Source organism: Lipotes vexillifer, unplaced genomic scaffold (genome assembly GCF_000442215.2).
Source record: "Lipotes vexillifer unplaced genomic scaffold, Lipotes_vexillifer_v1.1 scaffold1122, whole genome shotgun sequence".
In the NCBI taxonomy this organism is placed as follows: domain Eukaryota; kingdom Metazoa; phylum Chordata; class Mammalia; order Artiodactyla; family Lipotidae; genus Lipotes; species Lipotes vexillifer.
Genome location: NW_006798649.1, coordinates 1,212,208 through 1,223,928, shown reverse-complemented (window position 1 = coordinate 1,223,928; position 11,721 = coordinate 1,212,208). Strand labels below are relative to the sequence as shown.

Below are 11,721 nucleotides of genomic sequence, written 5' to 3'. Positions count from 1 at the left end.
AAGCCCTGCTCCACACTGTCCTTGCTTTCTTTCTTTAAGCATCAATCTGATCATATTATTCCTTGCTTAAAAATCAAACAAGATGAATACTCCATCCAAAAAATAGAGGATATGAACCGGTCACCTCACAGAAGAGAAAAATACACACTTACACATGTGAAAAGTTGATCATCCTTATTAGGAAATAAATGTAACAATGACATTTTTTCATCCACCCAGTTGGCAGCGCTTGAGAGAACTGATAATAATGAATGATTACAAAGGTGTGCAGTAATACTCCTACATACCATTGTCGGTAGTACAATATTTGAGATGCATTTTAGCCATGTTTTGGATATGTGAAGGAATGCAAACTGCCTGTTAAAAACCAAAATTCAACCAAGTAAGTTTGAAGATCTAATTGGCATTATTAAACTAGATGGGCAGCATCCCATCTAGTAAACAGAAGGGCACTCTGAGGGATGTACAAAATGGAAGCTTTTTATAGGAAGAAGGGTAGGGTTAGGGAGTTATTAGCAAAAGAAAAGAAAGGATTATTTTTAGGTCAAGAGACCTTCTTTCTGGGAGGAAGGGAATGTCAAGGGTTTTATCATGCAGATTGCTCCTTCTGGGGGGTGTTGGGTGGTAAGCAGAGGTGGAGAGGGCCCAGGAGACATATTACCTCGTTGGTGCTGAAAATTCCAGACTAGCCAATAAAGATTACATTTCTGGTGAAGGTTTGAAACTGAATTTAGATCAGGTGTTAGATCTAGATCTGGTATCACGGCTTTAGCACAAGTGACGCCATTTTGGGCCTGTGGTTTTCTCTTTAACATGTCTAATTTCTCTGAGCCTCAATTATTGCACTTGGTCAAATGGGGCCAGTAGCTACCCTAATGTTCTCAAGGAAGTGAGATATTTTTTTTTCTTTTTTTAATAAATTTATTTATTTATCTTTGGCTGCATTGGGTCTTTGTTGCTGTGCGTGGGCTTTCTCTAGTTGCAGCGAGCGGGGTCTACTCTTCCTTGCAGTGCGCGGGCTTCTCATTGCGGTGGCTTCCCTTGTTGCGGAGCACGGGCTCTAGGTGCGTGGGCTTCAGTAGTTGTGGCATGCAAGCTCAGTAGTTTTGGCATGCAGGCTAAGTAGTTGTGGCACACGGGCTTAGTAGCTCTGCAGCACGTGGGATCTTCCCGGACCAGGACTTGAACCCGTGTCCCCTGCATTGGCAGGCAAACTGTTAACCACTGTACCACCAGGGAAGTCTGGAAGTGAGATAATTTAGGGGAAAGTAGTAATAGCTAACATTTACTGGGTACTTGCTGTTTTAAGTATTTCATATGTGTTTACTCATTTAACCTTCACAATAACCCTGTAAGCACTACCCCCATTTTACATAAAAGAAAACTGAGACACAGAGGATAAAATACTGCCCAAGGGGTGAAGTTAGTACTAAGAAAGGAGCTGGGATTACTGGCTACATAAGAGGCCACATAATCTACATTAAGAGGATCTAGCTCAAGTCCTATTTTTTTTGCAGCCAACCTACGCCCATCTTTCCTTTTTGTCATAGCCCACAGCATCCATAGTCAAAACCTGTTTATACAGAATTTGCCCATTCGCTAGTTACATCAACTGGCCTCTAGTTGCTTTGGGTATCTCAACACAGTTCTGTTTGATTGAGTTCCAGGGAACTCAGCCACCTCCCATTCCAATTCACTTCCAGGGTCCTGGTCAACGCTGGGTACACGGAAAATCCTTAGATAAATTCTATCGGACGTTTCTGTGGGATCGATGGCATACCTTTACAAATGTGAAATAATTCTCACGAGACTGAGACAGATACACGATAACCAGGCTACATACAGGGCGAGTACCGCCTAGTCGCGTACAGCTGCGCTCCACACTCGAGCTCCGGGGCCAACCGTTCCTGCTGTGCTGCTTCAGGGACTCGACCGGAACCCTTCCCGGCGGCATCTGAGGCAGCCCGCCGGGACAACGCCGCTGAACGCACAACACGGGAAGGATTAGTAGTCTAACTATGTGCCTAAACTCTCTAGCTCACTTACATGATCCGAGAGAAAACAGCCCCAACTTCTTGCACTTTAAAAAAAAAATCCGAGTGACGATAGCATTTTTATCCATTAAAAAATATCATAGTCAAGTGATTCCGAGAGAGTTTTTTTCTTCTTTTTGGTTAGGCATATATATGGACAGCCCACTCGAAAGAACAAGGAAGGCGAGGGAAGAAAGCGGAAGCCGTGGGGTCTTCTAAACCAGAAAGTCTCCGGAGCTTGCGCCAGGCTCTTTGCGGCGCCCCCGAGTTAGACGCAGGTTTTGGAAGCGGTTGGGAGAGAAGGTGTCGTTGCTGGAGCTGAGACCAGACGGCCAGAGTCCTCAGGGATGAACCTCGAGTTACTGGGTGAGGAGGACTATGGCTGCTTCTTAGAGAACCTTTTGGTCCTGGAAAGGAGGGAACCCAGGCGGAGGGGACTCAGGCTGCAACATTAGGGACACAGTTCTAGATGCATCTTTGGGCGCCTTGATATGGAATAGCAACAGGGAGAGGAAGCCTAGCTTCTGCCTGAGCGGAATGCATTGCGTTTCCCGAGGCTCCTTTGCAGTTCAATTGTGAAGCGTTAGGGACAAATAGTTTGTGACTTAGTTTCGATTACAAGGATCACAGGTGCTGAAATAGCCCAGAGCAGGCAGGACCAGAGTTACTGGGGAAGGAATCTGAGGAAGTGAAGCTTGAGGTAAAGCTTTGAACACTTGTCAGGGTTTTGGGTGAAACATGGGGTTTTGAAGAAACATGGGGTGCCTAAGGAGGGGAACGTGTTTATCTTCTAGTACAAGTCCCTCATTGAATAAATTAAAAAAGGCTCAGAGGGTACTGACTTGAAGGCACTAAGCAAGTAAATGGTATAGTTGGCATATAGTTGGCACTGGAATCCAGTTACCTTGACTTTCTATTTAAAGTCTTTATCAGGGACGGTGTGTAAAACACTGAGCGGTGAACTACAAGGCAGTTTCCTTTTGTCACCCTTTCTGATTCATTTCCTCCTTACCCTTTACCCGTTGTTTATAAACTGTAGGTTCTTCTGGGTTTTCATTAGGTAATATTTAGCATCGTAGCCTAAGGATGTCTGAGGTTTTCAAGAACTAAGCGACTTGTTATTTTCAGTGGTTGTGTTTCTCTTTAAAAAAAGTTAAATTCAGAAGATATACTGGCAGTCTTAAAGACTGTAAAGCTATTTAAGGAATGGTCTTTGCTTTTAAGGAGCTTTTTGTTAAGTGTGGAGAATAAGGTGTTTATGTAAATAGCCATACTATATTGCAGAACATAGGTCACCCTTTTTTAAAAAAAATTACTTTTTATACAGTAAGTTCTTATTAGTTGTCTGTTTTATACATATTAGTGTATATATGACCAGCCTTAAAGATTCTTTACTAAGGGCTAAGAACATTTGGCAGAGGGAGTGAATATCTTTGGGGCAGGGGAAGAAAGGTAATCAAGAAAGAACAAAAACAAAAAAAACAAACCTGTGGAGGATTTGGAGTTGTGAGTGGATATTTAAGATTGGTAAAATATTGATAGACTGAAGTATGAAGGTATTGGAAGGAGTGTTTATTAGGAATACGTTTGAGCTAAGACATCAGTGAGATGAGTCCTAAAGATATTTTCCGGCTTGGCCAGGTTGTGGGTACTGTGAATAAGGAGAAGGCCAAGAGATGGGGTTGTTACCATCTACTCCTTGGAGGCTTTTGAATACCCAGCTGAAAAGCTGTGCTTTTTAAGGAAAGTAGGGCAGATCCATTGAAGGGTTTTGACCTGGTAAGTAACTCAATCAGAGCTGTGATTTTTTTTAAAAAAAGATTTATCTGACAACAGTGTGTAGTTGAGTCTGCCAGTTTGGAGGGCTAGAGTAGATGAGGGATAAAGAAGGTCTGAACTAGAAAATGGAAAGAAAAGACATTGAGAAGGTAGAGTTGACAATTTGAAAATTGACTACATATCATGGTGGTAGTGGCACTGGTGGTGGTGCTGGTGGTGAGGAAGAGAGTGAAGTGAAAAATGATGGGAACTGTGATGGTGCTATTCATAAACATTTAAGGACATTTGGAAAAGACAGTTAGCATTGGGTATGTTGAGTGTGGGCCTGTGGTTCAGGAGATGGGTTTGGATTTATGAGAGAGATTTGTAACCTTCCTACAGGTGGGCTAGACAAAACCTTGTGAGGGGATGATAAGACCCAGGGAGAAAGTGGGAGGGGAAGAAAAGAAAACTGCTGAGGACAGAATCTTGGACAATCATCTATATTTAGGGAATAAGAGGAGGACTAAATGATAATATATCAACTAACAGTTACATAGTACTTACTATGAGCTAGGCCTATTTTCAAGTGCTTTTCATATGTTTATTCATGTAGAGGTAGAAGAGAATGCAGGTTGGTGTGGTGTCTTCCATAGAAGCAGTTGTAGAGCAGTTGAGGCTAAGAGCTGAGAAAGGGCTACTCTACTTAGTTCGTGGGCAACTTAATTCTTGGGCAACTTGGGGCTCCTTAGCAACTTGAACAGAAGCTGGATTACAATGATTTTAGGGAGATGAGTGAGATGGACTGGAGACAAAGGGTTGATGTTTATTTTTAAAAACTTAACTATGGAGGAAAGGTGATAGATAGGCTCATACCTTGGAAGAAAGAGCAGATGGGAAAGATTTTTCTTGTATGATACAGAAGATTCATGTGGGTAAAACTTAGGAAGGAATATTTAGCATTGGAAGGTTAGACAATTTAAAAGAAGGCTGGCTGGATTCAAAAGATATAAATCTCTATGGGAATGACTTGAGTTTTACAGCAAGAAAGTTAATTATTGCAGATATAAAGGAGAAAGGAACAGAAGTAATGTGATTGAGGGAGAATACCAAACCGTATCTGGCAAGATGAAGGAAAGGAATTACAGTTTTGTTTTTTTTTTGCGGTACGCGGGCCTCTCACTGTTGTGGCCTCTCCTGTTGCGGAGCACAGGCCCAGTGGCCGCGGCTCACGGGCCCAACTGTTCTGCGGCACGTGGGATCTTCCTGGACCGGGGCACGAACCCGCGTCCCCTGCATCGGCAGGCAGACTCTCAACCGTTGCGCCATCAGGGAAGCCCCATGATAATATATTCTTAATGTGAACACTCAAATGCTTTTACCTCTGCAACCACTTCTGAGCCCTTGCTGTGTATTAGGCAGTAGGCACTGCAGGTAAAAGTTAAATAAGAGTTTTTCAAACTTACTTTTACTACAGCTCATTGTAAGAAATGTATTTTCTATCACAGTCCATTATATATACATACACATATAACTGTTTCTGAAAATGATACTAATTGTTATGCTCAGTGTCTTCTGATATCTTCTTATCTATTAAAAAACTTATATTGTATGGCTCACTGAATGATTTATCCATTTGTGGTGGATTGGCTCCTAATGTTTGATAAACACTGAAATGAGGTACAGCTTTTGCCCTGGATAAATACATAAAACTAGGAGGATAGGGGCATAAACAAATAACTATGAAATGGAACCACAATAAATAGTGGGATCCCCATTATAGGAATCCAGCTGAAAGAGCAATTAATTCTGCATTGTTGGGGTTGGCGGTAGAATTTGGGGATGACTTTATAGAGGAAGTGCCATTTAACGCAGACGGTAAACACGGAGGAGGATTTTTCCAGAGGGACAAATGGAGAAGGTAATTACCAGTGCAGAGAACAGTAGGGGCGAACATTCTGAGACATGAACATGTGATATATATTCTGGAAATGGTTAGCAGTTTACAGCTGGTGCTTAGGGTGGATTCTGCAAGGTTCTGTCCCAGGTGCTAATGGGGAGTTAGTCAAAGATAAAATGGAAAATACTGGTTGGGGCCAGATTATTGCTTTTTAAAATTATACTTAGGAGTTCAGCATATTGTTTAACAAGGGAGATTTTTGAGCAGGTAAGTGACATGAGATTTGGGGCTTAGAAAGTTGGCTGTAGCAGTTTTCTTAAGGATTGATGACGGAGGCCAGACTGGAGCCAAGGAAATATAGTAATTATGGTAGTGATGGCATCAGATTGGGGTGTGGTAAGATCAGTTATTTAGCCACCTGCAAGTTGCATTTCTCTAAAAAGAAATGCTGCGGATTGTGTCATCACCTGTTAGATTGAGGAAGTGGAATGGAAACTGCTACTCTGGACCTAACTGTTACGGTAGGGAGGAATTGGTTGGCAAGTCGAAAATACTTCCACTGGGAGAAAAGGACCACAAAATTTTAAAGTTCATGGTAACCGAGCTTTTAAGGAGGTGGATGTTCAGCAATTTAGAGAATAGATATTACTCCAAGACCTAGAAAGCTAAAAGGCAGTTTGGTGAAAGGGTCCTAACTGGGAAAAAAGGAGGAGGCACCTGAGGGAACTGGTGTGCTTGCACTGAAAGCAATCTAAACTCAGATTCCAAAAAGGCATGTACAAAAGAAGGGCACATTCTGAAGGTGAATATATGAGGGTGGCACTAGCTTTTAAGAACAGTGTCAGGAAAGCTAATGTGACTGAAGGCAAAGATTGTAAAAATGAGGCAACTAGAAAGGGTTTTTAACATTATGTGGAGTGCTAAGAGCAAAGAAGTTTCCTTCTTGGTTGGGCTGGATGGTGTAATACCAAAATTATTCATTCAACACTCAACAAATATCTTTCATGCACCTACTCTGGGCTTTTATAATTTATAGGCAAAAGGGAAGTGGAATACTTCTTTTTTTTGAATTTTATTTTATAATTTTTTTTATATAGCAGGTTCTTATTAGTTGTCCATTTTATACATATTAGTGTATACATGTCAATCCCAATCTCCCAATTCATCACGCCACCACCCCGCCACCACCCCCCTCGCACTGCCTTCCCCGCTTGGTGTCCATACGTTTGTTCTCTACATCTGTGTCTCTATTTCTGCCCTGCAAACCGGTTCATCTGTACCATTTTTCTAGGTTCCACATATATGCGTTAATATTTGTTCTTCTCTTTCTGACTTACTTCACTCTGTATGACAGTCTCTAGGTCCATTCACGTCTCTACAAATGACCCAATTTCATTCCTTTTTATGGCTGAGTAATATTCCATTGTATATATGTACCACATCTTCTTTATCCATTTGTCTGTTGATGGGCATTTAGGTTGCTTCCATGAGGAATGCTTAACTTCTTATTTTCCCTTTGCCTTCTCTGGGGAAAAGGATTTTTGTTTGTTTGTTTGTTTTTGAACAAATGAAGTGATCATTGGTTATTGCCAAGAAGAGTCCTCAATAGGCAGAGATTTTAGGTGGGTCACTTAGCTCACTTCTCTTGGTCGAATTATATTCCTTGGCCTTGAAGGAACTTGGCATGTGAAATAATGTCGGTGATCTTTGAGATTTGGGGAGAGAAAAGAAGACATGCTGAAAGAAAGAAGATGTGCAGAATTTTGACTATTTTCAATAAAGGGCAGATGTGTTTTGCAAATCATAAACTAGTAACCTTGAGGTCAAATTTGGGCAAGATTATAGAGGCTTTTTAGTGCAGTTATAGTTAAGAGTAGGGTTTCTTGGTCAGGTTCCAGTTTTGCCAGTTTTTAACTGTCAGTTTGGGGATAACCTTTAATCCTAACTTTCTTTATCTGTGAAATGGAGTATGATAGTACTCAATAGTGAATTGAGAGGATCAAATGAGACAGTATGTAGAAGACCTTAGTACGGAGTCTGACACATAAGCGTTCAGTAAGCGGTAGCTACTAATGATAAATGCAGGCTTGAGCACTTCAAAGAAATGGTAAGCCAGCAGGAGTTTAAGTCTAGAAAACTCATTAAAGTTCTTTAAATTCATGCTTTTCAAATTAACATATACAGTACATATTTATCACAACAGTGGAAACAATACAAATATGCATAGAGAAAAAATTGCCTTTTTCCTCCTTTCCAAATGGTAACTGTCTGGAATTTATCCTTTTATACCTTTTCCTTGCTCATATGAATATAATTAAATACAATTTGTAAGGGCTTTGTTTTTGCTTTTTTACAGAAATAGAACTTTTTATACACATTTTTTGCAACTTGCTTTCTTCACTTAATGCTACGAGATACTATTCCTGCACATTAGGAGATAATAGAACTAAGGATTTTTAATGCGTTCATGTAGATACACACTCATGATATCAAATTTTAACTTAACTGTAAATACTTTTTTATTTTTTTAATTTTTTGGCTGTGCCGTGCAGCTTGCGGGATCTTAGTTCTCTGATCAGGGATTGAACCTGTGCCCTCTGTGTGGAAGCATGGAGTCTTAACCACTGGGCTGCCAGGGAATTCCCTATAAATGCTTTTTTAAAAAAAGTGTTCTTTTTTTCCCTTGCCTCCTCCATTCTTTGTTGATAATCCCATGTATCTCCTTCCATATTTTTCTCTATGCCTATATGTGTGTGTGTGTATATACATAATGTTAACAAAAAAATGAGATATACACTTTGTGTCTTGCTTTTTTTTCACTTAAGTAACACCAATAAAAATTTTGAAGAGAATTAGTGTAATTTATCCATATTTGAATACTACAATTTTTTCATCCATTACACTAATAATGGGTATTTACCTTGTTTCCAATGTGGGGGTGGGGAGTTCTTTTCTTTTTTTTTTTTTTTTTGCCACCAAGAACAATAGTTTAAATACCCTTGTTCTTACGTCCCATTGTTGTGTTTACATCTATGGAGATTAGGTTTCCAGTTGTAGGATTACTGAGATGAGACTGTGTATGTTTTTGCTTTTAATAGATGCTGTCAGATTCCTTTTCCAAACGGCTATAACAGTTCCCATTTTTATAGGCAATATCCCTTTCCCCCCCAGCAGGTGTTCTCTCTCTAAATTTTCCTGTCTGATGGATGAAAGTGGCATCTCATTTTTCATTTGATTTACATTTCTCTGAATTTGATGTTTTCCTTTGTTTAGAGGGCATCTCATTTTGTTCTTCTGTGACTTGTTTATTCACATTATCTTTTCTTTTTGATCATTTTTCCTTATTCGTGTATAGACTTGCTTTATAGTGTAGATGTCAACTCCTGTCCGTCATCTGCATTGCCAATTTTTTCTAAATCTTTTGACTGTTTATGGGAACTTGTGCCATGCAAAATGTTCCAGTTTTTATATAATCAAATGTATTTCTCTTTTCTTTCGGTTTTCCTAACTTGGTTAAGGTCTTCCCAGATTATACATGGGATCTCCTAGGTTTTCTTCTAAGATTTTTGATTTTAAAAAATCATTAATTTACCTGAAATTTATTTTTATATGTGGTATGAGAGAGGAACTGGAGCTGTTTTTTCTTTCAGATGGATAGTCAGTTGTCTATCCCTATATATTAGGTAAATTCCCACTAAATTTAAATGTTATCTTTATCATATATCAGCAACCTTACAGTACATGCAGATTTTTTTTTTTAACATTTGTCTTTAATCCATCTGGAACTGCATAAAATTTACTAGTTTTTGGAGAAAGCCATTAAGCTTTCCCACCCCAGAATGTAGATTTGTCTTTTCACTTATTCATATTTTACGGCCTTAACTAAGATTTTATAGTTTTCTTCTTCATACATGGCATGTCTTTCTTATTACATTTTTTCCTTGAATATTTATGTTTGTAGCCATTGTGAGTGGAATTTTCCCCTTCATTTTCATTTCTGGATATTAATTGCTAACCTAAAGAAAAGCTGTTAATGTTTGAATGTTTTTCTTGTATCAAACCGCCTTGCCTTATTTTCTTATTAATTTGGGTGGTTTTTAAAATAGAATTTCTGTGTTTTCTAGGTATTCAGTATTATCAGCAAAAGAAATAGTTTTATCTCTTATAGTCAATTAAACCAATTATTTCATTTTCTTATTCCACTGGCTGGAACCTCTAAGAGGAATATTAACTAATAATGGTGATATATCCCTTTCTAGTTGCTGATACTAATTGAAATGGTTTTAATATTTCACCTTTTAGAATGATAATTGTTGTGTTTTTGGTTAATAGTTTTTATCATTTATTGTATTTTCTATTAGATGTGGCTGTTATTAGAATGAGCTATTGAGTTATAGCAAATTTTTTTTTTTTCAGCATCTACTCAGGACTGTATGGCTCTTAAACATTCTTGTCCAAGGATATATTGAATACATTAGAGTGCATTGTGCTATTGTTTGTTCCTTTGGAACGAGTTTGGAGTAGGCCTGTTTTTTTTTTTCCCCTTGCTATTCCATTATGCCTTCTTACATGGTAGAATGATAAACTCCAGATTTTTTGTGTTTAGAATTCGGTTATACTTATATACACTGCTAGAAATTACTTTTTCATTTCTGCAGAATCTAGAGGTTAAATACCCTGTACTATTTGTGTTCTTTTGGTTTTTTGTTTGTTTGTTTTTGCGGTACGCTGGCCTCTCACTGTTGTGGCCTCTCCCGTTGCAGAGCACAGGCTCCAGACGCACAGGCTCAGCGGCCACGGCTTATGGGCCCAGCCGCTCCGCAGCATGTGGGATCTTCCTGGACCGGGGCACGAATCTGTGTCCCCTGCATTGGCAGGTGGACTCTCAACCACTGTGCCACCAGGGAAGCCCTGTTTTTTGGGTTTTTTTTAAAGAATCAATTTAATTTTATTTGTTTTTTGTTGCATTGGGTCTTTGTTGCTGCACGTGGGCTTTCTCTAGTTGCGGAGAGTGGGCTCTTTGTTGCGGTGCATGGGCTTCTCATTGCTGTGGCTTCTCTTGTTGCAGAGCACGGGCTCCAGGCGTGCAGGCTTCAGTAGTTGTGGCTCGTGAGCTCTAGAGCACAGGCTCAGTAGTTGTGGCACACAGGCATAGTTGCTCCACAGCATGTGGGACCTTCCTGGACCAGGGATCGAACCCATGTCCCCTGCATTGGCAGGCAGATTCTTAACCACTGTGCCACTAGGGAAGTCCCACTATTTATGTTCTTAAGTGAAAGAGACTCTTGTTTTCTTTTTGTATCATCTTATCAGGTTTTGGTATCAGCTATGTTGGCTTTATAAAACACGAATACATATTTTTTTCTGCTCAGAAATAGCTTGAATAACATAGTAATTACCTGCACCTTGAGATTTCGGAGAAATTGCTCATAAAACCATATGGGCCTGCTGTCAGTTTTTTTTATAATTAAACATTTAAAAAAAATTTTAATGGTAGGCCTTTAACAACCTCTCAATGTGTTTTTTCCTCATTGACCCAGTCAAGGACTTTTCTTCTGTAATCAGTTTTGGAAATGTGTCATTCATGTTTTTTGAATTATCAAGTGTACTGTGAAGTTAAATCCGACCAGGGTTTATTTCTCTTTGGCAGCTACATTTGGGCATCTTTTTTACCCCCTTTCATGGTCTTTAGAACCAAGCCTAAGAATCTAATTGTAACAAAATGTTAAATGTTAGATGATGGGTAGTTAGATGGTGGGAGGATAGAGAATATAAAAGTGGCCTTGAGCATCTAGGGGAAGTGGCCTCGTGCTACCATAACCCTACTTGACAGCATTCTTGCTCAGGCTCTTCAACCAAAGTGGCCCAGATGAGCTTAGTCTCTTTTATACACACTTTTTCTTTGTGTTCCTTTAAACTCCTTATATAATCCTGTTAACTAGGATGACCCTCCAAAAAAAGGGAAGAAACCCCACAACACCTAAAACATAAAACAAAAATAGAAAATCAGGGGTAATCTGTGTTGAAGGG

The 11,721-nt window shown here is 39.5% G+C and overlaps 1 protein-coding gene across 3 annotated transcripts in view; it reads left to right on the top strand.

Moving 5' to 3' along the window:
• Window positions 1-2,277: 2,277 nt before the first annotated feature.
• RBBP5 (RB binding protein 5, histone lysine methyltransferase complex subunit) overlaps window positions 2,278-11,721 on the top strand; it is a 35,753-nt gene continuing 26,309 nt past the window's right edge. The window contains exon 1 of one of the 3 annotated variants that reach the window (XM_007470679.1): window positions 2,278-2,399. Coding sequence is in view for 2 of the 3 variants with exons in the window: in XM_007470678.1 (XP_007470740.1) it covers window positions 2,381-2,399 (19 nt within the window). In the remaining variant the exon portion in view is untranslated. The remainder of the gene's footprint in view (window positions 2,400-11,721) is intronic. The other 2 variants (XM_007470678.1, XM_007470677.1) reach the window with 2 other exon arrangements.